The sequence below is a fragment of the Ovis canadensis genome, chromosome 2, assembly GCF_042477335.2.
Source record: "Ovis canadensis isolate MfBH-ARS-UI-01 breed Bighorn chromosome 2, ARS-UI_OviCan_v2, whole genome shotgun sequence".
In the NCBI taxonomy this organism is placed as follows: Eukaryota; Metazoa; Chordata; class Mammalia; order Artiodactyla; family Bovidae; genus Ovis; species Ovis canadensis.
The window spans coordinates 70,733,912-70,759,875 of record NC_091246.1 but is presented as its reverse complement, the minus strand read 5'-3'; the positions used below and the strand labels follow the sequence as shown (position 1 = coordinate 70,759,875).

Genomic DNA, 25,964 nt, shown 5'->3' with positions numbered 1-25,964 from the left:
CAGCAAAGTGCGGCAGAAGATGGCCCTGGGCTGACAGCAGCCCAGGGCTTCTGTGTGCTTAGCCGTCCTTCTCTGAGCTGGACCCTCGCATTATTCACTGGGTTGCATATTAACCTACCAGATGGTCTGTTGTAGTTAACAAGGGCCTGCTGCTGCGGCTGTGGCTGCTGCGGCTGAGGCTGGGGCTGGGGCTGTGGCGGCGGCTGTTGCTGCATGCCAGGCAACGTCCTTTTCCCCTGGACTGCAAGCTGCAGTGTTTCGGGGAGGGGCTGGCCCCGGGCCAGCATCTTGTAAGCTAAAATCTGGGCTCGGAGCTGATGCAGCTGGACGGGACTGAAAGGAGAGGGACCCCTGTTGGGCTGGTTCATTGCCTGAGGGTCGCCTGGGATGAGGGGTCCTGGCTGGCTCGGTGGCATCTGTGGTGGGGTCGGGCCGCCTCCTGATATAGGGCTGGACACGTGCTCTGGGGCTCCCAGCGGAGATGGGTGCGGCGACATGTAACCTGGAATAAAACACAAAGGGAGAGGTCACAGGCTGCCCCCCATGACCCTGAAAGAGAAACATTCCTGGAGATCTTGACGATTTTCCACAACAGCATTGACTGAGAGAAATTTAAAGCACATGTAACTTAATGGGATTATATATAATTTAAAATTTATGTATATCAAATATATATATACATATAAAATTAAAAGAAACAGACAAAATTGTAATAATATATAATTTAAACCAACATACCCCTAATATTATCATTTCAAAGAATAAAAATTATTAGAGATTTTACATTTTTGTTTCCATATTAAGTTACTGTACATCTCCAATGGGACTAGTCACATTTCAAGCAGTGGATAGCCCGATGTGTCCTAGAGGCTTCCCTGATAGCTTAGCTGGTAAAGAATCTGCCTGCAAAGTAGGAGACCCTGGTTCAATTGCTAGGTCAGGAAGATCTGCTAGAGAAGGGATAGGCTACCCACTCCAGTATTCTTGGGCTTCCCTTGTGTCTCAGCTGGTAAAGAATCCGCCTGCAATGCGGGAGACCTGGGTTGGGAAGATACCCTGGGGAACGGAAAGGCTACCCAATCCAGTATTCTGGCCTGAAGAATTTCATGGACTGTATAGTCCATGGGGTCGCAGAGAGTCAGACACGACTGAGCGACTTTCACTTTCACTTTCACGTGTCCTAGATGGTGACACGACCTAGTAGTGGCTGTTGTACACCTAGAGGAAGGGCACAGGGGACAGTATTATACATTAAAAGGAGCTCCAACCTAGAGACCAGAACTTGAAGCTCTCTGCTGTACTGCAGTGCAGAATGAGGACTCTTACGGGGATATTATTTGGTTTATTATTATGCACTTTATGAGTAATTTGCCATTATTGAGGGCCTCCATGGTTGTAGGCATTAAGCAAGGCACTGTACATGCTATTTTAGCCAAGTTTACCCTGGAATCAGAGCCTGATGGAAAGACTGAGTGCAGCTGATTTATCTGAAAGGTGCAGGGATACTGACAAGAGTGTGGAAAGGTAAAATAAGGGAAGGAAGCCAACAAGGAGTGTATGGTTAAGTCAGTTGCTGTAGTGCATGCCTGAAGATTAATCTCATGCTGTGTGTGTGTGTGTGTGTGTGTGTCTGTGTGTGTGTCTGTGTGTGTAAGGTGGATGCCGGTAAATCAAAATCAAGATGGTGGTCTGGCCAGTAGATATAAGGATGATAGGAGCACAGAAATGGTAAGAAGAGTTAGAGGGATGTGAGCAGAATGGAGCATACATTTTTTTTTCTATAGTCCTCACAACACTCCCAGAAGATACGTGCTGTCACCTCATTTTTTAAAATGAGAGTAAGCACGTTACACCATGTCACACAATTAGATCTTGGTAACCAAGATTCACCTGATTCCAAGGCATATGTTCTTTCCATGGTCTAATATTAATTTTGTTGTAGTAATATAAAAATAAGTTAAAGGCTTGAAAGCTTCCAAAATCTTCTAGAAGCATTTATGTGCTGCAAGCTAAGTCTCCTCAGGTGTGTCCAACTCTTTGTGACCCTGTGGACTGTAGCCCGTCAGGCTCCTCTGTCCATGGGATTCCCCAGGCAAGAATACTGGAGTGGGTTGCCATGTCCTCCTCCAGGGGATCTTCCCAACCCAGGGATCAAATCTATGCCTCTTACGTCTTCTGCACTGGCAGATGGGTTCTTTACCACCAAGGCCACCTGGGAAGCCCAGAACCATTTACAATGTAATATAAAAATGAAAGTAATCTGTTTGGGTGATAAAGAGACTTAAATGGAAAACTTAAGAATACTTAAGAAAGAAAAGTCAAAATGCAATAAAATTTTCAAGAAACTTATTTCAAGAGATGAACTGTGGAGTCTGGCCAAAGAATCCCTAGAAAAATATAGGACTGCACATTGCTGAAGGGAGATCCAAGAGGAAGGAGAGGACAGAGTGGTTTGCTGTACCCCAAAACATTGTCTTCCATTCAAATTGAGGGCTAACTCATCAACTCAAAGGCATTCTAAGACACAATGTAAAACATTAAATTAAAGGTCTTTGCCATTAATAAATCCACCTGCATCACAATTATTTTAAAGGTCATCACATAGGTGTTTATTAGGCATCTGCCGTGTGTTTCAACACTTAATCAAGTTTGAGCTGAAGCTGCACTCTGTGTCTATGTGGAATTACAGAGGCTCACGAATATCTGACCCACGCTGCCTGGGGACTCAACATCATCATTTGAAAGACTAGAGAAAATAAAGGATACAGTTCCTTTTATCTCAAATTGCCATTTGGAGAGGGAAACAAATTTAGCCTGATCCCCTAAGACAAGAGTAGGTTTTGTTCTATCAATTGGTGAGATGTAGAACTCCATTCTGAGTAATCCTGCCCTGAAGAGAAATGGAAAAGCTGCTCACTCTCATTTCCGAAATCCCTACTCTGTAATCGAGCACAAAAATCATGAAGGCATTAGGGTTCTAGTTGATCACAGAAGTTAGCCTAAGAAAATGCCCCTGCAATCAGCCCGCTCATCTGCAAGATGAGCAGAAATTCAAATCCCAGGATGTTATTTATAACAATAAACATTTTTAAGTATCAATAACATATACTTAACTTCATCATTAACGGTTTTCCTTCTTAACGAGGTTAAAATTCACCTCCAAATTGTAATGCTGGTGCAAAATGGTAGTTTGTTCATTATGAAAGTACCTCCCTAACACCTTTCTGCCAACTTTGCATCTATCACTGGAGGAAAAACTTCCTACTATAGCTACTGACATTTCATGGGAGAAGGGATACAACCAGGTGTTAAAATGGGTCACGTCTCCTGCCTTCTGGACTGTCCTCTTTCCTAAGGTCGTCACCAATTATAGCTTACCCGTGATAAATCACACGATGCCTAATACAACTGACCAAAACATTAGACAATCTAATCTAAATGTAATTGTGTAACACACTTCATCAAATCGCTCTTTTCAACTATGTCTCCTGGCATGGCAAAATTATAAGGATGAGACACTTAGTTGTACTAAGTACAATAATTCGTTTTACCTCAAATCTCCTAAGAAAGAAACTAAGAGTGAAATAAAAATCATTTTCCAGAATTAATCAATACAACAAAATCTTCCCTCAAATGTGGTAAGAAAAAAACTAGGGGTGTGGGAAAAATTGTTTCCTAGAATTTACAGGAGATGCTAATAGAATCATTCTATCACAGTATGACATTAAAAATGTGACAGTCTTTCAGTTAAAGAGAGAGAGATTTCTTTTTATTTTTTGACATGACTAGCATTCCATAAAACTTCAGGAAAAATCAGAAAAAAATCTAAACGATAAAAACAAAATAACATATTTGCATAATTATCTTTGGTTGAGAAAATGGTGAAGAAATTGCCTGAGAGTAAATATACCTTTGTCTGCAGGATGACAGTGTTGATGCAGAATCTGCTCTTTTTGAAATCTGGTTTAATTTGCTCATTTAAAAGTCGTCAAAAAATGGCAGTTTTCCTTCCCTCAGCTTCAAGGGCATTATTTCCCCAGTTTCATTTCTTTGCAGAGAGAGGCAATCAGCCTCTCTCCTTTTAATAAACTTGAGTTTTCAAATGCCAATTTTATATGAGTTTTCTCTTTACACACACACACACACACACACACACACACACAAAACATTAAATATTATATACTTTTCTTTGAAGGCTTTCTCTATCCAGTGGACTAAAAATAAACAATGTTATCATCAGGACCATAAGGTACACAATTTAGTATTTATTGAAGGAAATGGTTTTGCTTCTCAACCAATACCTTAAAATAACCTAATAGGTTGCTAGGTAGTTAAAGCAGGCAGTTTTCTGATCAATACTACACCTCTCTAGACCGGTATGTTTATAAATGGCTTCCTACAACAGAGTTTTTAAAGATATATGTTATTATGGAGCCTAAATTCTTTTTAGCTCATTATGTAGAATAAGACTGCATTATACCAATACTACCTTATTCAAAAGCATATTTTAAATAATGAATTCCCCAGCTTACAAGGCACTTTACTCTTCTAGAGAAAAATATTACATTCTAATTCCAATTCTATTTAATTTAATGCAGACTTCTGCATTTCAAGTAATTATAACTTATTGAAATTATATAAAAATTACGATCTATTTAAAAGTGTTTTTTGAATACATAAAGTTCACTTCTCTTCCTAATTGAAAAAAATTTACTAAATATCCAGTTATGTGCTAGACATTGTGCCAAGTGTTGGAAATTCCAAGAAATATCATCATTCTACAAGTCCAAGAAAGGAACCAAGCAATGAAAGAAATTTTAAGATACATAAAAGTAAAAAGCCTCACTTATGATTCATGCATTTCAAGTGTTTTCCTTTGGCGTTGTCCCAGGGCCCCACTATTAGAAGTACTGCAAAGCCAGGAGCAGACAGAGCCAGCATCTGGCTTTGAGAATCACTGAATATAACTCATCTACACCTCCTAGGTATTAAAAATGAGATCTACATTAGCTCTGTGAAGGCACCTGGCTCTTCAGAATTTAAATGATAAACCTGAAAGTATTGTTTTAATTCATTCTTACCCCTGAATGGCTCAAGTTTTTTCTTCTGTGCCTGAACAAGTCCCAATTATTCAGTCTGCTTTTCTAACATGGGCAAGATTTTACGAGTCATTTAGTCACACTTACATCTGCCTACCATCAAATTTCAGATCAGAGTCTAGGATCTTCAAAAACCTGCTGGAATATTAGTGAAGATGTACTCCTATGCCTCCATGAGTTGCTGAAATGCCCCTATAGTGATTCTGAAAAGAGGTTACATTATATCTTTGGATATACTTTCCACTATCTTCAATATGCCCTCAACAATGAGAGGGAAAAGCACCCAGGAGAGGACAAAGCTGCCATATTTTGATGTGGCCACTACTGTGGGTGCAACTGTGGAGTGGAACCCTGTCCTCTATGAAGCTATACTGAAGACATACCCCCTAGTGCCTGTGACTGTGACCCTTTTGGAAACAGGATCTTCGCAGACGTAACTGAGTTAAGATGAGGTCGTACTGGATCAGGGTAGACTCTGATCCAGTGACTGGTGTCCTTATAGAAAGAACAAAGTCTGGATACACGGACATGCAGGTTAAATGTCACGTGGAGACCAGCACAGAGACTGGAATGTCAGATCTACCAGTCAAGGAATGTCAAAACAGTGCTGGCGACCACCACAAGCTAGGAAGGGGCGAAGAAGGATTCTTCCCTGTAGACTTCAGAGCAGCCACAGCCCTGCTAATATCCTGCTTTCGGACTTCTGGCCTCTAGAACTTTGGGAGAATACATTTCTATTGTTTTAAGCCACCTGGCTTGTGGCAATTTGTTCTGGGAGCCCTAAGAGACTAAGATAGCCATTCCCCAGTGATGACAGGTTATTCCACTGCCAGAAAAAGTCACCTTATGAAGGAGGAGTGTACAATTCAAGGGACGTGGGTGGCTCATCCTGCTCCTGCTATCACCCATCCATGCTGTTGTTGGGAGGCAGACTTGGGTCCTCCTTTTGGACCTGTCACTTACTGGATATGCTAACTTATGGAAGCAAAGTAGATATTCTGAGCTTTAGCTTCTCCACCTACAAAATTGGAGTGATATAATGTATCTTACAACATCAGGGCAAAGATTCTGCGTAAAGTATGCAGTGCATTTTGCAGAGTGCTTGGACACATGGTGGCCAGTCAAACTACTAGGATTTTGTAAAGAAAACTGCCCATATCAAACATAAAGTTGTGCTGGTGAGGGGGTAAGGGGAGATTTCTACAGGGAAAAGAAACCTGCCAGACCCCATCCTTAGACAAGTTCTGTTCTTTGCAAGTCATAATTAAAATAACAATAGGAAAGATGAAAGACTATGATATGGAGCCCAAAGCAGGTATGTAGCAAACACAAACCTTGGCTGTGCTGATCCATCGGACTCTGAGGAGGGCCCATTCCTGGGTGAGGTGGTCGCATAGCAGTGCCTTTCATGGATCCACAATGGATGTCTTCAACCCCCTTGTCGTGCATACCATCCATGGGCTGAAACATTTATAGGACATCAGTTAGGCACCTCTGTAAGGCACAATATTTCTATCCGGTGCTTTAAGAGCCCATCCTATAAAGTCTTCAAAATGTGGCCCAGTCATCTATTATCCATATGATAGCCATATATTTTCACATTTATATTACATATATTACTATATACTACATAGATTTCATAGATGGGGGGAAAAAAATAAATAAAAAAGACTACACCAATAGGATCAGCAAAGCTACCTGTTAAGTCAAAAGTTAAAGCTTTAAACAGTTGAAAGGTTTTTGGTTATGTCAAAACCTGCAAATAAAAATGAAGTCCTGTTGACAAGGCAGACAAATATAAGCTATTCTTCTACACCCTTTTAAGTAAGTCCTGAAACCTGCTGTATGTTGAAGTGAGTCCAAAGTCAGAATGGAAGAAGAAAGACTCTTTGAAATGTCTGTGATGATCTATTTTTTGGGTAATTTTTTTTCATCAGAGGGGAAGGAACCTATGGAAAGTTTAAAAGTTGAAACCAGAAAGTTCCATGGCAGTTGGAAAAAGAAAAACAGACAGGGTACAGCAGTGAATGGGGGTAAGCACCAAAAGGGAAAGAGGCTGAAGTAGGTGAAGCTGTACTACAGGCGGAGGAAGGAAGAAAAAAGGCGAAAGGCAGAGTTTGGCAAAGAAGAACACAGGGGCTGGAAAGAGGGCTTGAGGGCTTGAGGCCTTGGACACAACAGACACCCAAGAAACTGCCACTGAATGGACACTAATCCAATCCAGAATTGGGCAACAGAGCATGTGTTTGAGAAAGGAAAAGTCTATTCCTCCCCAAACTGGAATAGCAATTTTCAAAACAGCCTGAAAGGAATATTTCCAGGAGTTTATAGAAACCAAATGACTTTGAGCAAGAAAGTATGAGTGTTTGCAGTTTTGGAGAAAGGAAAGTTAATTTCTGCAGAGTCAAAAGCACGCACTTGAAAAGAGGAGAAATTTACCATAAAGAGGATGTTCAGAAGAAAAATGGGAAGAATTTGGTATAAAGAGTGTCTCTGAGTCTGTTAAATAGTAATAATAGAGAGGAAATCAAAGCAACGCAGCAGATGTATTTAGGCCACTTGTTTATTTATTTCCAGCAATGTTGAAAAGCAAAAAGCTGAAGCTCAGAGGGAGACGGAGGAGAAAAGACAAGGAATAAAGCTGCCTATAAAAAGATTTTCAGAAAGTGAAGCATCTGGTCAGCAGGTGTGAACTCCAGGCACGTCACCATGTCCTCACCCAGGGAATTATCTGAGGGTCTGTGGGCCGAAGAAAAGCAGGATGAGAAAATGCAGAACTTGCAGAATGAGAACAAAACAAAAAAAGAGCATCGATGGGGGTAGAGAATAGGAGAAAATGTGACAAAGATGCTAGAGAACAAAACAGAAGGGATCAGATAAATAAAAATGATTCAGAACGTAACGATGACCTAACACTTATGAATATGTTTATTTTTAAAGGTGAGCTAAATATTTCCTTCAAATCTTATCTTTCATTTCGAAGGTGAAAGCATCCTTAAACCCTCCCAGAATTATTTCACCTACCTGTACCAAGGTTTGCAATTGACAGATCCAGTCTATAATATAATCCCCCAATTAATACAATATGAACACAAGACAATGCAATGACTTTGCTATGTCTCTATATTCAGTGTGTCTCCTAATAAATATGGAAAATAAGCATTTATATACATACCTGACAAGCTAAAAACCTGTATTTAAAAGAAATCAAAAAAGCAGGGAGAGATATTGGAGATATTATAGGGCTATCCATGATATAGTTATATGAAAAAGAAGTCTCAAAGTAATTAACAATGATGATATGATTCAATTATGGTAAAAGAAAAAAAAATTTAAATATATCACCTGAATATGCAAATCTATGCTTAGATGGTATTTTTGTTGAAGCTGGAGAAAAGTAAGGTGCAAAAAGCGTATATACAGTGCTCACTTCAGCAGCACATATACTAGAATTGGAATGATGCATAGATTAGCATGGCATGCAAACTCATGAAGTGTTCCATATTTTTTACAAAAAGAAACGCATTTGAGTCAGTTCTAATAAGGTGGATGAACCTGGAGCCTATTATACAGAGTGAAGTAAGTCAGAAAGAAAAAGACAAATACTATATATTAACAAATACATATGGAATCTAGAAAGACGGTACTGACAATCCTATGTGCAGAGCAGTAAAGGAGACACAGACGTAAAAACAGACATCTGGACTCAGCGAGAGAAGGCAAGGGTGGGATGGTCAGAGAGAACACCATTAACATGTGTACATTACCATACATAAAATAGATGACCAGTGAAAGTTTGGTGCAGGACACCCAAAACCAGTGCTCTGGGACAACCCAGAGGGACAGGGTGGGGAGGGAGGCAGAAGGGGGTTCCAGATGGGGGGGATACACATGTATACCTGTAGCTGACTCATGTTAATGTTTGGCAAAAACCATCACAATATTGTAATTATTTTCCAATTAAAATTAATTAACTAATTTAAAAACATCATACAGTCTTAATCAAAATTTAAGGGAAAAAAGTATGTACAATAAGCTGTTACCTGGGGTGAACCACTTATTTTATTTAGATCAATATGGTTTTACTTTTCAAAATAAGCATATATTAATTTTTTTATTTGAAAACCATCAAATAACATAAATTTGTGAAAAATGGATCTTTCCTTCCTGAGCTTAAAATTCCTTACCTTAAAATTGACCTCCAGTTCTACCAATTAAAGAAAAGACTTGTACTTTTTTGCAGTAACCTTTCTGTTTCAAACCAGTATCTTCCACAATTCACCTATTTAACACCAAGAAGCATCTTCACTACCTTATCTACCTGTGATATCATCCAAAAAAGATGTAAAACGGCCATACATCTCATCAGGCCTAACCTTCAGGTAATATACAGTGGCTACTCCTACCCTTCAAAGCAAATTGTCACAGAAGATTTTGTTTGCTTTCTCAAAAGGCCATTTTCTCTGTTTCACATCTCCTACAAAGCCATAATACCAAAGTCATACCGTTATGATCATCCCCACAGCAACAACCTGAATCTCACGAATGGCAGATTATTATAACCTTAATAACAACTGGGCCTGGGCTCCGCAAAATCAGAGCCCTCTTCCAAAACCAGAATAAAGCCACTTCACAGGCAGACAGCAAAGTGCATTTTCAAGGATTCCCTAGAAACTGTTTTATTTCTATCAAGGCTTTTTTGAAAATATTCTTTAGGAAAAGACTCACTTTCCCTTTTCCTCTTTGGGACCTATGGGATCTTTTCAGGGAAGGATAATTTTCAGTATGTTACTCATAGATGGTATAAGTTACTTAACAGACGTAGTTGGGGAAAAAAAGTAAGACTTAACTCCTACTTCTTCACCAAGTCAAAATACCTGCAACCCCCAATCCACAGAATCTGTCAAAGCTGCATATTATAGCTAACACTGTTTTAAAAGCCAAGAGCAAGTCTTCCTGACAGTGCAACATCTGTAACCATAAAAGAGTCTAAGAAGGTATGTTTCTAATAAGGTGAGAGTGAAAGTGAAGTTGCTCAGTTGTGTCTGACTCTTTGTGACACCGTGGACTGTAGCCCACCAGGCTCCTCTGTCCGTGGGATTCCTCGGGCAAGAATACTGGAGTGGGTTGCCATTTCCTTCTCCAGGGGATCTTTCCGACCTAGGAATCGAACCCAAGTCTCCCACATTGCAGGCAGACGCTTTAGTCTCTGAGTCACCAGGTAAGGTACAAGATAAGAAAAAAACCTAGCTGATTCTCTTGTTAACCATAATAGAAAAAAAGAGGGGGCACGGGTTGGTTATCAGGGATTATTAGCCATCCATGACTCAGAAGACAAGACTGGGAAGGGGAATGAACTCACCTTGTGCATCTGATGCATGCCTTCCTGAGGGAAGTCAGCAGACCCCATCGACGGCATAGGGTGTGAGACACTAGGAGGCCCAGGACTTGGCCCCATCATACTGTGGACGGAACCGGGGGATGGTCCGGGTCCTGGACTGGGCCCAAGAATGGGTCCAGGAGAGGGTCCCGGCCCTGGCGAAGGCCCCGGGTGGGGCATCGCGCCAGGGTCTGTGGGTGTGGACATCTACTTCTCCTGTCTCTGCCAGTCGGTACAGTGATACTGAGTTGGAAAGAAGAAAAGAGAAAGGGATGTTTTAAACATGATGTTAAGATCAGAATAAAACAGTTGTTAGTATTTGGTGGTGCCACTTCTGTAACAAACATCAAACAGAACTCCCCTGTCTGGTCCAGATGCTTCAGAGGGCGTATACATATCCATCTGCCCTCCTCTTTATGAAGACCACTTGTTTAAAAGAAAAAGCAACTCTAAATGATTCTCCAGAAAGATATAAATCATCTAAGATGGGGGAAAAAAAAAGGCTCACTGGAGAAACTAAAATTTAACACATAAGCAGAATTCTAAACAAGCTTGAAATTTATTACTGAACTCAACAGATGCTCTCCATTACTTGGGCACCTTACTAGTCATTAACCGCCCCCCCAAAAGCCGTTAAAATATAAAATTCCTAAAGACGTACCCAACCAAGACCCACTTGCATAAGTCAATGGGCATTCAAACTTCTCAGAGATTTCTAGATAGTCAAAAGGGGGGGAAAGTACAATTCCATAAACTGAGAATGAAAGGGAATTGCCAATCATGGGAAAAACAGAGGTTATGGGAGTTGGACAAATATGGGTTCAAATATCCACGTATACAATTATGCACGGAGACTAAAATGCAATAGTACACATAAAACCACAGCTCTGCGTCTGGCACAACAGGCAGTTACTCTTACTGAGCATTATTCCCCACCCCTGCCACCTCCACGGCAGCAGAAATGAATAGGAGGGACAGGTTAAGATGTGGTCCTCCCCAAAGTTAATGGACAGAAGACCACATGTACAGCTGAGGCCAGAGATTCATCCCAGCCCTCTGTGGGGTTCAAGAGTCACAAGAGAAGTCATCTATGACTCCTGGATTTCCGCACATTGATGAGGTGCGGAAATTTCAGTTCTCCAGCAAAGCAATATACGATCTCCTATGTGCCAAGACTTCCCGGCATCCCCACTGGGGAACTGCCTCATGGGGTGGGTACGACTGACTCTTGGATATGAGCCAAAATGACTAAATAAGCTGTTTTCTGAATTCTGATGTCTCCATGATCCAGAATGACCCCAGGATAGTCATGATGATTTATTATGTCACCTGGGGCACACACCTGTATGCACAAAATTCTGATGCCGAACTCACAAAATCCTAAATGGACGTGTGTGCCCACTAACGAGTGGCAGGGTTGAAATTAGACCATAGGGTCTTGGTCACCCACAGCGGGGCTCTGTCCACAGAGAAATGACAGGTTAGAGGGGAAACTAAAACACACACACACGCACACACACACACAAAAAAAACCACACACACAAAACACACAACACATACATACACACACATTACTTGCATTCTTAGCTAACTACCATCACCTCTCTGTCCACAGAGAAGTGATAGGTTAGAGGGGAAACTAAAACACACACACACACACACACACACACACACACACACACACACATACTACTTCCATTCTTAGCTAACTAAACTAAAACACACACACACACACACAACTTCCATTCTTAGCTAACTAAACTAAAACACACACACACACACACACACACACACACACACACACACACTGCTTCCATTCTTAGCTAACTACCATCACCTCTCGAGGAATCTCCAGAATGTGAGGGCCATGAGGGCAAGGACTTGCTCTTCCTTGCTCCTGTTTCCCCAGCACATCCAACCAGTGTGGAGTAAAAAAACAAAGCAAAACACTGAATCAACTGTAGACAAAACTGCATGGACAAACTATTAATAGAGTCAATTATTAAAAAGTAAAAAATTCGGAGAGCAATCAGCGTTCAAGGTATGCTCAAACAAAGAAATCTTAACAGTGGAGGCAAGGATTTGGGCCAATCTGATAAATGAATTAGGGCTAAAACAGGAAGCGATGAAAGGCTGCTTGGGAGCGATTTCGAGCAAGGGATCACTCAAACTGCTTTGCTGATACAAGAGGGGACTAAGAGAACCCAGTTCAAGTGGTTTCTAAAACAACAGGGGAGCTCGAATGGTGAATTATAGCCTTGAATTCACTAGAGAGCCAAATGTTATTATTTTCTCTTTGTGATTAATAAAGCAGGCAGAAGTAACCTTTTTTTTGGCATTCCACCCTCTCACATATACAAACACACACACACATACACACACACATGTTCAGTCAGCATTTTAAATTTAGGAAGCTGACGTCAATTCAGGGGTACTCCAAGTTTAAATGTTCTTTCATGTATATCAGCAAACTAATAAACCCCTTTATTTTCTAGTGAATAAAAGGAAATTGCTTACTTCCTGTTATGGTTTACCTTGAAACTGGCTTCAGTGGCTATGATGGTAAGACACCACAAGTTTGAACAATGAAGACACAAATGCTCAGTCAGCCTGGTCGTCCTACTTTTCATGTTTTATATTTTAATATCTAATGATTTTCTCCATATATAATGATTTTCACCTGGGAATCTCATAGCAGGTTGTAATGAATGGTATACAGTCCCATAAAAACGCTCGTTTTTTGTCATAGGAAACTACTAAAAACTTCTTAGGGGAAAACATAGGAGATAGGAAGTAGGGAAGTATGGGTATATAGAGGAATGCTAACGTGCCACATGGGAAACTTTTCTTAAGACGAGAATCTTTAGAAGCATGCCCTTGAAATAGCATAGATGAGCACATACACAAGAAGTCAGCTCAGAAGAACAGCACAGTCTAACGAATGAGCAAGCGTGCTTCATGCTGCCCAGCTAAGGGATCTGGACTCCTGTGCAAATTGAACGTGACTCTCTGGCTTCTGACTGGGAGCCCAGAGACCCTGGGTTCCTGTCCGCCAATCTCAGGGCCACCACCAACCCTCAGGGTCCCAGGCAAAGCGCCTTTCTTCTGGGGCTTCTCAGTTTCCTTGGAGCTTGGAATCGGAGCATCTTAAGGCTCCGTGCATCTGCCAATCCATGACTTGCAGCATCTCCTGATTCCTCCAGTCTTCCGTGTGGGGGCACTCATCAGTAACCCTCCCAGCAGGACCTGGGATTCGTGCTGTCCCACCATCCCCCAAAGATGCACCCAAAGAGGAGCACCTTTCAGAGATGAGTGCACCGTCCTGGCCTCCTTTTCCTTCCTCGTCGTTTCTGATGGCAACTTCATTGTACAGCTCCAAGACCTAATCAGACTTTCTCACAGTGTAAAACAACTTGGGGGTGGAGATTACAAAGAGGGGCGAGTCTTGAGCAGAGGTGCAGGTCATGACTAAGTCCCCGTGGTTAAGGTTGAAAGTCCAGTACTGATCAAGCCATCTTCTCCCTCATCCATCCTCCTGCCCCCTCTGCCCAGAAATCCAAAGCCTTTTCTTCTTTCTCCCAAGCACTGATGAAGTGAGGTAGATGGGGTGGTGATGGTGGGGTTGGGGGCAGGATGAATGCGGGAGAGGCTACAGCTCTGGTCACCTTGATGGGGCGGGAGCTCTTGGTCTCTCCACAAAGTTAACACTCAAAATCTATTTTTATCTGGTGGGGGGGGGGTGAGTTTTACATGGTCACCAAAAAGAACGACCTGTTCCACAATTACATGGCCAATATAATGAAGAGAATGCATGTGTGTGAGGAGGTGAAACACACAGACAGGGCCATACACTGGCACTGCCAACACCACCCCCGCCTCCATCCTCCCCCAACACTTCCCTCTACCTCACACCAGCACTCCCTGAGGGCCAGGCCGCTGTGTTCTTAGCCAAGAATTTTTCAGCAGTACACCCTGTCTTTTTTCGTCCTGACCCTGCCTTTACAACCGTGGAGTGTGTGCTTTTAAAAATAAAAGTCGTTGGTGCTTCCCACAACTCCAGCCACCGCAGACATCTTCCCTCTGCCCGAACCTCCTTCCTCTCCCCTTTGCAGAAAGCACGAAAGCCCCTGGGCACACCCATCTGCATATTAAAAGAAGTTCAACTTCATGGAATTTTAAGGGTCACCAGTCCAACCAAGACAACCAGCGACAAAACATCTACCTTTGTGGTTTACTCCAATCAGCTGAAAGACCTCTATGCCTGCAGTAATACTTACCAACACACCCCTACGGGCTGAATCATTTTAGTGACTTGACTTGAGGACACATCTTGTTATGTCCCCGTTTAAAACAGGAGAGCGCAAAAGGACCACAGAGCTTGCCCAAAGTCTCATCTGTGGGTGACTTTATCTCTTGACTCCGGGCCCATTACCAAGTTAGGGCAACATCAGGCAAGCCAGGCCGTCCACCAGTGTGCAGAGCTGTCACTCAGGTTGGGCAAAATGCGCAGGGTGCAGAAACAAAGATGGAAACAGGGGGAGGTGTCGCAATGGGATTAGGGTGTGGCTGTGATCATATGTTAATGTATGAAGGGACAGAGAAGCGAAGAAAAGCCCTTGAGAAAATATGAGGCAGAGACAAAGTTATGAACTTAAGAGGATGGTGATATTTAATCAAAGAACCGGAAGATCTGTATTACTGATCTATTCTCAAATGTCCTGACTTTCCCTGGGCACAAGGCATGAAGGATGTACAAGAATGACCAGAGGGCTTACCCCACAGCTCAGCAAGTCTGATGGGGAAACAAGACTTATCCATACATAGCAGTGAGAAAAAAACAAACAAACAAACAAATAAGCAAGCTTCTGCAAGACCAGAAGGGGTTGAGCTGGAGTGTCTATTGCAGTCACAGGCAGAATAGAGGATTTACATCTCAGAGGGCAGAGGCAAGAGAAGGGAATTAAGGGAGGCTTCATGGATAAGGTGGTGCTTCAGTGAGGGCTTGAAGTAGATAATAAACGTGTTTACAAGAAACTGTAGTTTTCTAGTCACAGAAAAAGTTTGGGGAAACAGAACCATCTTGACTAGACAATGCTTCTTAAATAACTGTTCTCCAAACACAATAAGGAAGAGTGAGGGAACGTGGGCTCTCCAGCAGACCTTTATCACTGCTGTGTTTACAGAAAGACATACGGGCAAGGGCCAAAGGTGGAATATTAGAAATAAAAGTTAGGCCCAGTTCATTACCTTAAAAATATAAGGCTCAGGAGAGAGTTAAGATAAGAGTTCTTTTTATGTCTGTTTGCTGATTCAGACCTTCTCCCCCGATCCTGAAGGATTTCTTGTTTTCTCTGTAGCTTTCTCTACAAATGAATTGATAATCCCCCCACAAGAAGTAACAACTTCCCTGGAGCTGGAACACAAGCGCTGCTGTTCTTGATGGGTGAGCGGAGAGTCGGTAAAAATAGCGAGGAAGATAAAAGAAATAAACCGACCTGAAGTTTCGTTTTTAGAGGCCAAGGCTGTCTGGATAGGTGGTGAAATATCCCCAAAGCCCTCCTGCTTCTTGGCCTGAGACGTGCAACTTTAAACAGTGCATGATATGATTTGTGCCACAGATAAAAACCACACTGGACTTAGAGTGAGTATTCTACGTGGCTGGCCCGAAACTCTAAAGAAGCTTGGAAAACAGCTTTCTCCATTCAAAGTCAGTTTACCATTCAAAGTTGAGGAGGTTTTAAAAAGTGGTTGGGTGAAAAATGTGCTGTGTTTTCTGGGCTTCTGAGAACTCCTCATCGTTGAGTCAAGGGGACAAATTAGGATGTGAGCTGCCGCCCTTACTTGGAATAAAAAGCCCTGGGACAGTCCTTGCCCGGAGCCAGACCTGGCAAGGGCCCCGAGGCAGATCCGTGCAGGACAAGAGAGAACAACCAACTTCAAGGGCTAATTACAGCCCCATGAGCCCCAGGTGCTGCCTCAACAAGAGCTGGGCTCTTGACTCTACAACCCTGCACATACCATGAGCTGCCTTCTCAGAAGCATCTACCTGGGATGCAATTTGATGATCTCTTCAGTGAGGGCAGCCCATGTTTCCACAAAGGAAACATTATTTTAAGCAGGGTGTTTATGAGAAAACTCAAAGTACTAGAAGCCCCTCAACAACAAAGCCCTCAGGTAGAGAGCACCTGTCTAACCCCCAAACTTGTGTCCACAGGTAATCACAGGTAATGACAGATAACTATCACTTCTCAAACTTAGCTCAACCCAAACTGCCAGGCAACCGGTCAAAAACCAAACAGACAAACCAAGGAGCTAGTAGCAAAGTGTGACACTCCTAATTTGTGTATACACTCTAATTTGTGTATACACCCACCCATCCTTCCTAGGTTCTGTAGGCCCCTTTGCATGGCAACCTCATCTGGGATGCCGACAAGAATCAATGATAGCCACTTCCTTCTCTGTTAGCTAAGATAATTTTATTTATACACTAAACAAGTATATATTTTAAAACCTTTTTCTGGTTGACATGGTGCATGCTGACTGAGCAGTAAAACTTGACCATTATGCGCTGAATGAAACTTGGTTATGTGATAGACTAGCTTTGATATGCCCAACTTTCACAGCAGCAACAAAAATTCAAGCACAAACCCTTCAAGTTCATTGCAGTTAAAATGAATAGTGGTCATTTACAGTGTTAATAATTAATGCTATTAAAAAATAAATCACAGAGTGGTTTATTTGACTCCTGAATTTCAAATTCTCTTTTACAAAACTGGTGTAACAGCAGCCAGCTACAACCTCAATTTTGATATGAAGCAAATAAAATATTCCATATGAAAACACTTTGTGAGCTATCATAGAAGAATGTACATCATCACGAGGATCCTTCTAAAGGCTTCAATTTCCAACCTCGACTTGCATTCACAATCTGCTAGATAGCTCTACTTTTTGTTCATGAATTCCATTGCTCCGAACTCCAGCCCATGCCGGATAAAAAATTCATGCTTTCCCCTGGAAAGCAAGTCTTTCTACCTTCTCCAACTTTATCTTTTGAAAATTCTTCTAACTGGAACCTCTTGCTCTGGGCAAGCAGGTCAAAACTGGTCCATTGGTCTTCTCACAGTTTTTTTTAGGCTTGGTGCCTGTGATCTCAGGATTTTCTTCCGATCTCAGATGATCAGCTCCCAGGGCCCTCACCCTTTGCCTCCTCTGGCCACAATCTTACCCCATTGCGAAGAATATCTGCCCTGGGGACTCAAAAGAGCTCACCCAGATCTCTCCCTGGATCACGCGATCAGTGTGGTTTACAATTCACTATGCATACGTGTTCAGGCACATTCTTTAAAAGACATAAATTCTCAATTGCAGATCATTAATTTTTTAAGGAATTATAGACCACTTAATAGCATTTTAGTACATGTAGGAATACAGCACAACAGAAAACTGCCAAACAATTGCAAATATTTGCAATGTTATTATTTGCCCAGCTTTCCTCATGTACATTAAAGTTTCAAGTTCAATGACTTAACTCCTGGTAGGATGATAAAAACTGGACAATACAATCTCAAGTAGGTAAAGAAACATACAGTTATCCTAAAGAAGAAAACAGGATCCTAACATAAACTGATATAGAATTTCCCTTGGACTTGTGTTCACCTGTAAAATAACATACAGCAATGCTTTCTGGTCAGAGGTTTGGGGTTTTTTTTTTTTTCTATTTTTAAGTAATTTTAATTCCCCAATTCTGAATTCAGGTTAAACAAAATGACAAAAGGAGAGGGGACTTATTATTTAATAGTTTTTAAACCTTAAATTTTATTTCAACTTCTAGCAACTTCATTCATCTACAGAAGGGTCACCCCATATTTAAATTAGGTCCGTTTCTAAAACATTTTTAAAATATTAGTGCTTGCACAGAGGTAAACGATGTATCAGTGGAAGATTGATGCTTACACACCTAACACTACATAGAATACTGTGTTATTTTTAAAGGTATAAAATTCTACAGGCATATTTCCTGATGATCACTGAATGTCCTGAAAGTCTCATATCTAATAAAACATCACAATTCACAGTAGGCTTCAGTTACATAATAATGTTCAATGAAGTCCAGAAGGCCACCACTTATGTTCATATTTCAGTCAAAAATCCTGTATTTTGTATCTAAAGCATAACTCTGAATGATTGAGTTAATGACTTTTTCTCTCATAATTAAAATTAAATAATGTTTCTATCCAACAATCAAAAAATTCAGCTATGTAGCTCCTGAATTTCATCAGCTCTGCTATATGTTTTGCTAACTATAAGTATTCAAGTATCTTTCACGGTATCTTTAAAATTTCTAATATATCTAAACATTTTCAAAGAAAAGGGCTATATTAATACGAAGGGGAAAAGTAAAAATAAATAGCAATAAAGTTGTAAAATTTTCCAAACCCTGGTTGCAAGATCCCACTTAACTTGGTGATAAATATCTTTTAGGCAAATAAATATGCTATGCTTCATAATGGCTCTGGAAGAACTAAGTTCTAAGACTTCTATACTCGCTGGTATAGTCATGACTTTCTAGGTAGAAAAAGTAAACACCTCAGGCCTTCCTAAATAATCTACCAAATAACTTGCCACCACCTGTATTTTATTTTCAACTACTCATAGAATGATCCATGACTTTATTAACTGGCTAGAGATTAAAGTTCCATAAACAAACACTTCCAAAGATGACAGAAAATTCAGCATCCACTATTGTTCAAAACCACCTACAGAGTATGTTTAAGAAAAAGGAGCAATCATTCTTTTATACAAAAAAATGGACAGGAAAAAAATCAGAAGTAGCTCCCGAAAAATGGCTTTTCACATTAGGGAAATTTTTTCATCTGTTCACCAGAAATACTGCAGAAGAGAAAAGTGACTCATTTATATAAAGTTTCTAAGGCCACTCGTGTTAAGCAACAAATTGTCCCTGACTTCTCTAAAATCTTCCTGCCCAGAAACAGTGAAAATCAAAACTTTTGGTGACTAAATCAGGTCTGACCAATCTCAATACGCTGGTGTAGGGAAACACTCCTTAGCATTATATTTGTGACAATTCAGTTCTCATGGCACCATGTCAAGATGTCATAAACACTGATTTATTATTTCTCGGGAGTATCAAAAAGCTGCTGACCTAGGAGAGTTTGACAAAGGCCTTGTTTACAAAGGAAGACTTCTAAAGGGGGAAAAAAAAAAACCAACTCAACATGAAAACACTGGAGGATGGCACCACTTTTATAATATATGAAAGTCTTCTCTTTCATGGACTTGTTTCAATACATAATAAGCCCTTAAAATGAAATGTCAAAATATTACCGGAATATAAAGGGTACCACAATGATCTCTGAGAAAAGCATGAAATGTGCTTTTATGTTATCTTAAACTTCATCAAAGAAAAAAGTTTTAAATAATTATCTCTTTGCCAAAGCGTTGCTTTCTAGTTATAATGCCAGAAATATTTTAAACAGAATCCAAACATTAACAGTATAACAGAAGCAGAGGCATTTTTGGGTTTTTTTGGTCAATTCCAAGCCCCAGGTGTTGGTCAAAGCACTTTTTAAGAAACTTGACGAGAAATGCTCAAAAACCACTTAAAAAAAATGAACAAAAGAAAAGATCTAAGGCTGCTTTGAACACACTCTGGTGGTGAATATTTTCTGTGAAACCCCACAGAGCAGCTAGTCCCTGAATTGGGATGTAACTGATGTCACTCAGGAGAAAAAAGCTTCATGGAAGGAGGCACCCTCTCACCTCTGCCAATTTTTTAAGGGTTCAGATACCCCAAACTCCTCTGATTTATTTTACAATATTCTTCACCTGACTTTTCTCTTTAATGCCCCCAACAAGGTAGAGGAGTGGCTGTGTACAGGTTTGCTTTTCTACTTCAAGTCACATCCATAAATATCTTTGATACCTAATGGTATCTCCAAATCTCTTCCCACCAGCAAACACTCAAGTTGTTAGGAAGCTTTAAAAAAAAAAAAAATTGTCTAGGAGAATAAAAGGACAATTAGATTCCTAAAAGAGAAAAAGGTGTTTTATCTGCATAACAATTCACCAACTTGGATTCAAACCTCTGCCACACCTCTTAACAATTCACCAGGAAGCTAGAGGTAAGCTAGAAGCCTAGCATAGCGATTGTAGGCAAACAAGCCTGGGGCAGTGGTCCTGCAAATAAGATAATACTGAAACATTTGAATGTGCAAGTGTTAAGTATATACACACAACCAACACTGGGCATGGCTTTTGTTTCAGTACAGTTCTCAGAGGTTTCTGAGTCTTACTTAACACGCTTAGATAGAAATTTTCTTCCATTCAGTAACCAAAACAACAATCTTTCTGTGCCTACAAGCATTCTCTTCCAACAAGCACAGCACATCCAGGTGTAAATTAAAAAGTCCTTTGAAATGGAAGTTGAAATTTTAACTCTGCTACTGATGATACAGATGTCTTCCTTATGCCCTAACATCACACACAGTTAGGAACACAGTCTGCATAATAACCAGGAGATTAAGGATAGCACCTCTCAATAATATACTGACCCAGGTCGCTTTACTTTTTCAAATGCACCAAGCTCCATTAGGTTGAGAACGGAAAGAAGAAAAGGAAGGGGAGAGGGGGACCTTGCAAAACTCTCCCAAAAGTTATATAAACAAAGGAGGGGAGAAGCCCAGTATGGGCTTTGCACCCGTGTGCTACTAAAATTACATAACACCCGCTGCAGACATTAAGGAAGGAATGGATTCTGCACAACACCCCCATCCCCCTCGACTCCCATGCCTGCCTTCTGCTCTTCAAAAACCCAAACGCCTGGCAGGACCAAGCGGACGACTTCGAATATTTAATTTCTGGAGTAAATCCGGCAAAAGCTGGAGGCACGTTTAAGGCCTGAAGTTTGAATGTGCAACAGCCCCGGGGCAGAGCGACTCCACTCTCCGGACCCGGAGGAGAAAGAACTGACAAGGGACAGCAGCCAGCAAGGCCTTCTTCCCCTCGCGGTGCCTCCCGCTGGAAAGTTTTCCACGCGATCGATCGGAGGGCCGGGAGCCGGCTTCTCCCGCCCTCCTGACTTTGCAAGAAAGCCTGACCCGGAGACCGGAGGGGGCCGGGAGGGAAAGAACTGGAAAGCTCCGCACCCGGCAGGCGGCGGAGGCTCAGGCTCCTTACCTGGGGGACACGGAACAAAAAGAGGCGCGGGGCTAGCCTAGCCTGCTGTGGCGGCCCTGCCGGCGGCGGGAGCGGGTCTCCACGCCCAAGCCCTAGGCCGGCGCTGCAGCCCGCGGCCCGGCCCCCGCAGCCGCTGCCGCTTCCTCCCTCGCGCGCGTCATGTCACGGCGATCAAACATGTCTGTGTGCGCTTCGCTGCTGTGACTTCCTGATTCTCCGCTGCTCGCGCGCGCACACTCACAGCCACACGCACACGCCACCCCCACCACTCCTCCACCACCAAACCTCGCCTTGTCCTCCCGCGGCTCCCGGGCAGGGCACGAGCAGGAGCAGCTGCCCGCGCCGCTGCTCGCGACGCACCGGCCCCAGCGCACAACACACACTCACACTCACGCGCAGACACACTCGCGCCGGCCCCGAGGGCGCCGAGACGCGAGCTGCGGGAGCTCGCCGCCCCCTCCCACCCTCCCTCCTTCCTTAGTCTCCCTGCCAAACTTTTTTTTTTCCTGCCTGATCCACGTCCAACTTCCCTCCACCCGCCCCCCCACCACCCCCCCTACCAGCAGTCCGGCCAGCCCCGGGCTCACCAGGATCGGCTGCAAACTGCAACCAGGATAAAAATAATAATGCAATCCAGGCGGTGGAGGCGGGGGCGAGTGCGCAGACACTGGCGGGAGGCAATTTCCCCGCGTGTGCCGGAAACCGGTCCGAGTGTCGGGACCCAGGAGCGGTTGTCCCCCTGGAGCCCTTACTGCTGCGCCCCGCCCCGCGCGGTGCAACTGCGCCCAGGCTGCGAGGCCTGGTGCAGGGGACCCAGGGCGCCCCACTTGGTGTGCGCCCGCAGACAGAGGGTGACTAGGGGCTGGCGCGCCGGACTGGTTATTTGGGGAAGTGCATCGCGACACCTTTGCAGATGGCATGGCCGTGTTTTGCAACGCAACCGGGAGGAGGGAACACGGCGAGATGGAGGGGGAAGCAGAGGAGGGAGTAAACCAGGTTGGGATGGGAATAAAGCAAACTCGAAAGCAGGGAACAAGAAGGAAGCGGTGCGTGTCATCTCTGGGGGCAGGCTCCCTCCCGGTCTCCCCGCCTTCTGCCCTCACCAGCCTCCCCACCCGCCCCCCACCCCCTACCCCGCGCCAGCCCTTCCCTTCTACAGCGAACACCACTGCACAGGGTGCGCGCGGGTCCTGTTTGTGACAGTCAGGCAGAGAGGATTATCCGGATCATGGCCTCCCCGGCCCGCAGCCACCGTGGCTCTCCTGGGCCCGGGTGCTCCCCTAGCATCCGGATGATCGCCGGCGACCCACGCCCGAGGTTCCGGCAGCCCAAGCTAGGGGAAGATGCAGACCAAAAGAAAACAAACCCGAGAAGGCGGAGGGCAGGATAACAGCCCAATGAGCACCTCCGACCTCCTTCTTCAGGACCTCCTCCCTCCTTTCCTCCCTCCCAGCAGTGTGGTCGCGGCTGGACACCCCGAACTTCAACACCCGAGCCCGCGCGGCCACCAGGTACCAGGGGCAGGGTCGTCCGCAGTGCCCCGGGTGCAGACCCCCGGCAGCCCCTTTGCCTAAAGGCCTGCCTACCGGTCAGCGTACCCATCCCTGCTCGCAAAGTGGAGGTGACACCTCCGATCCCGCACGCAGCGGCCCCGCGGCGGTGGCTGCCACTGCCTCGGCGAGCCAGCTCCGGCTTCTCCCACCGCGACCAGCTCCTGTCTCCGCAGCCGGAGCCCTTTAAACAAGTCCCAGGGAAGCTGGTGGCAGCCGCGTTCGTTGGCGCCCAGCCGTCAGCCCGGGCTCCTCGCCCTCTCCTCCCGGTCCCCTTCCAACTCTTCCCGGGAGGACTGCTCTAGTAGAACCTTAGCGTTTCCATACTCTTCCCGATCCTCCTGCCACCTCCTCCCCCCAACCCCAGTTTTTAAGGGAATGAGGGGATTGCAACCTTGCCGAGTGTGTGTGTGTGTTGCAACCTTCCGTTGGCAGCGCATCGCTGATTGCCTACCTAAGGTCAAGGCTGTGGTTTGTTGGGATTTTCCTCCCCTTGCACCCTTGAAGTAGTAATTATTACTATTATTATTAGAACAGCAAGCTTCGGTTGAAACTTTCGCGTTTCTTCCACTGCTGCCCGGGAGCTGTCGTTAAGAGCATTCCACCTGAGGCCCGCGGGGTAGGAGGCGGGCTTTTTTTGTTGTTGCTGCGGCGGTTGGCCCGCCTGTTTGTTTTGGTCTCCGTGCATGCACAATAAATAATAATTAGGTTAATAATGAATAATCCCCGGCGAAGGCGGCGCGGTGCCGGAGGGGTTTGTGCAGCTGCTGCAGCCCGGAGGCCGGAGGGAGGGGAAAGAGGAAAAAGGAGTTGTAAGTTATATTTACCTTGCTCGCGAGGAGTGTGCTGGCTGAATCTCTTCCCTCTCTGAGTCACCCAGAGTACAGAAACAGAGGGAGAGAGGACTAGATTATGAATATGACTTCATTGATGACAGCCATCCCCTCCTCTTCCTAAACTCCGGCTCCGCCCCGCGTCCCACCCTCACCGCCTCCGCGGGCGCCGGAAGACGCGCCGCAGTTGGTCCAGAGCGCCGCTCCTCCCTGCCCGCCCGGGCGCGGGTTGGCGGGAAGCGCCTGTCACTCGCCCCGCTCGGCGACTCCCGGAGCTCTGGGAGGGAGTAGGGGGCGGTATGCAAGAATGTGGATCGAGACAGCTCTACAGTATGCGTGGATCTGTGTGTGTCTGCAAGGCGCCGGCTCCCTGGCCGTGTTTGTGCCTGGAGCAGAAAAACTGCGCAGGACGCGGAAAGCCCCAAGCCCTGATGGAGGGAGTTGGACGCCCGTTATCCTTCCCCGGCAGTCTTCCGGGGCCCCTGCCGGCCTCCTCGTGGGAGGCTGGGAAGCGGAGGAGGCTAAGTGAAAGGGAGGGCAGCCGTAGTAATAGCGTGTAGTAGTTTAGGGGTATGGGAAGAAGGTGCTGGAATTTAACTGTGCCTCTGCCTGCCAGAGCGAGCCTGCGGAGGTAAAGGGAGGGGAAGGGGGGAAGGCTCCAAGTGGCACCCAAGCTGTTTGTAGCACAGTGTTGACCATGAAAAAAAAAAAAAAAAACAGGCATCGACCTGCTGCCGGAAACTTTTTCTCCCCCACCCCGCCCCCCACCCAAGGCTGTAATTATAAATCTGTTCCTTTTCTCCCCCGTAAAAAGGAAGGAGGGCACAAAGAACATTCCTGCCAAATCTGTCTCTTTTCTAAAGGACTGCAAGCTTCCAAATGCCAATGAGGGAAAAACAGCTGAGAGGCTGAACGCTTTATAAATAAACAAACCCGCCCTAACCCCTGTGTTGACTCTGTGGACCAGACACAGCACTTTGACCTTCCCTCACCTATCATCTTCCCGTGAGATATATACCAAAAAACAAAGGAAAACAACCTCTTGGGGGCGGGCGGGCGATAGGGGGTAGTTAAAGCATGGAATCTGCTTTTGATTTAAGATAGGTAATAAATCTCTTATTCTCTCCCGTCCGACGTCTCTTCACCCCCAGCCCACATTTAAGACCAGTTACGGTTGCAGACAGCAAACTGCTGGCGCTTGGTGGGTTTGAGACCTCTCCTTCCTATTTTCCTTGAAATACAGTACTTTGGCTGGATGAATAGGTCAGCGTTTGCTTAGAGAATTTTATTTTATTTTATGAAGTGTGAAAGAATGTTAGGAGATTTTAAATCAGGGGCCTATTATTTTAGACTTAGATGAATGTAGGTGCTTGACAACATTAAAACTGTTCCTATATGGTAGTGTTATTAAAAGTATGACATAGCCCTTATTTTGTAATGTAACAGTTTAAATTACTCATGCAAAGTGCACTGTGACTATTTGGTTCAAGATTTCTCCCCCCTAGAGTAAAATCCTATTTTAACACCATTTTACTGTTGCGAAATTGGCTCTATTTGGGCAACTGGGTCTGAAATACAGTTCTAGGGCGCTTAAAATTGTGCAGTGGATAAGTTGAAGGCATGAAGCTGTGGAACAAACACTGCTGCAGCATGCTGCACAGGGTCATTAAATGGCAAGAATTGTTTATGTTGTTGGCCCATTGCTGGTGGAGGAAGAATCCTCAAGGGCACCGTTTTCAGGTGGCTGGGAGTGTCAAGGATCACCTACCTTGTAGTTTTCTAAGGCTTTGCTACTTGCTTGTTAACCTGAGCTTCATAATTTTCTATCTATCCCAAAGTGAAACTCAAGACAACAAAAGATAACATATAAAAGAAGTAGAATATATTATGCCCTGAAGAATCTATT

At 43.9% G+C, this 25,964-nt stretch overlaps 1 protein-coding gene across 9 annotated transcripts in view; it reads right to left on the bottom strand.

Moving 5' to 3' along the window:
* The window catches only part of SMARCA2 (SWI/SNF related BAF chromatin remodeling complex subunit ATPase 2), a 177,285-nt gene extending 153,087 nt beyond the window's left edge, over positions 1 to 24,198 (bottom strand). For 2 of the 9 annotated variants that reach the window (XM_069576449.1, XM_069576455.1), the window contains exons 1-4: positions 24,053 to 24,198; positions 10,462 to 10,722; positions 6,434 to 6,560; positions 119 to 502 (exon numbers count right to left, since the gene is read on the bottom strand). In XM_069576449.1, the coding sequence (XP_069432550.1) occupies positions 119 to 502; positions 6,434 to 6,560; positions 10,462 to 10,686 (736 nt within the window). In that variant the 5' untranslated portion in view covers positions 10,687 to 10,722; positions 24,053 to 24,198. Of the gene's footprint in view, positions 1 to 118; positions 503 to 6,433; positions 6,561 to 10,461; positions 10,723 to 21,675; positions 22,155 to 22,262; positions 22,557 to 23,273; positions 23,571 to 24,052 lie in introns of those variants that run through there. The other 7 variants (XM_069576451.1, XM_069576457.1, XM_069576450.1 and 4 more) reach the window with 4 other exon arrangements.
* Between the last annotated feature and the right edge of the window lie 1,766 nt (positions 24,199 to 25,964).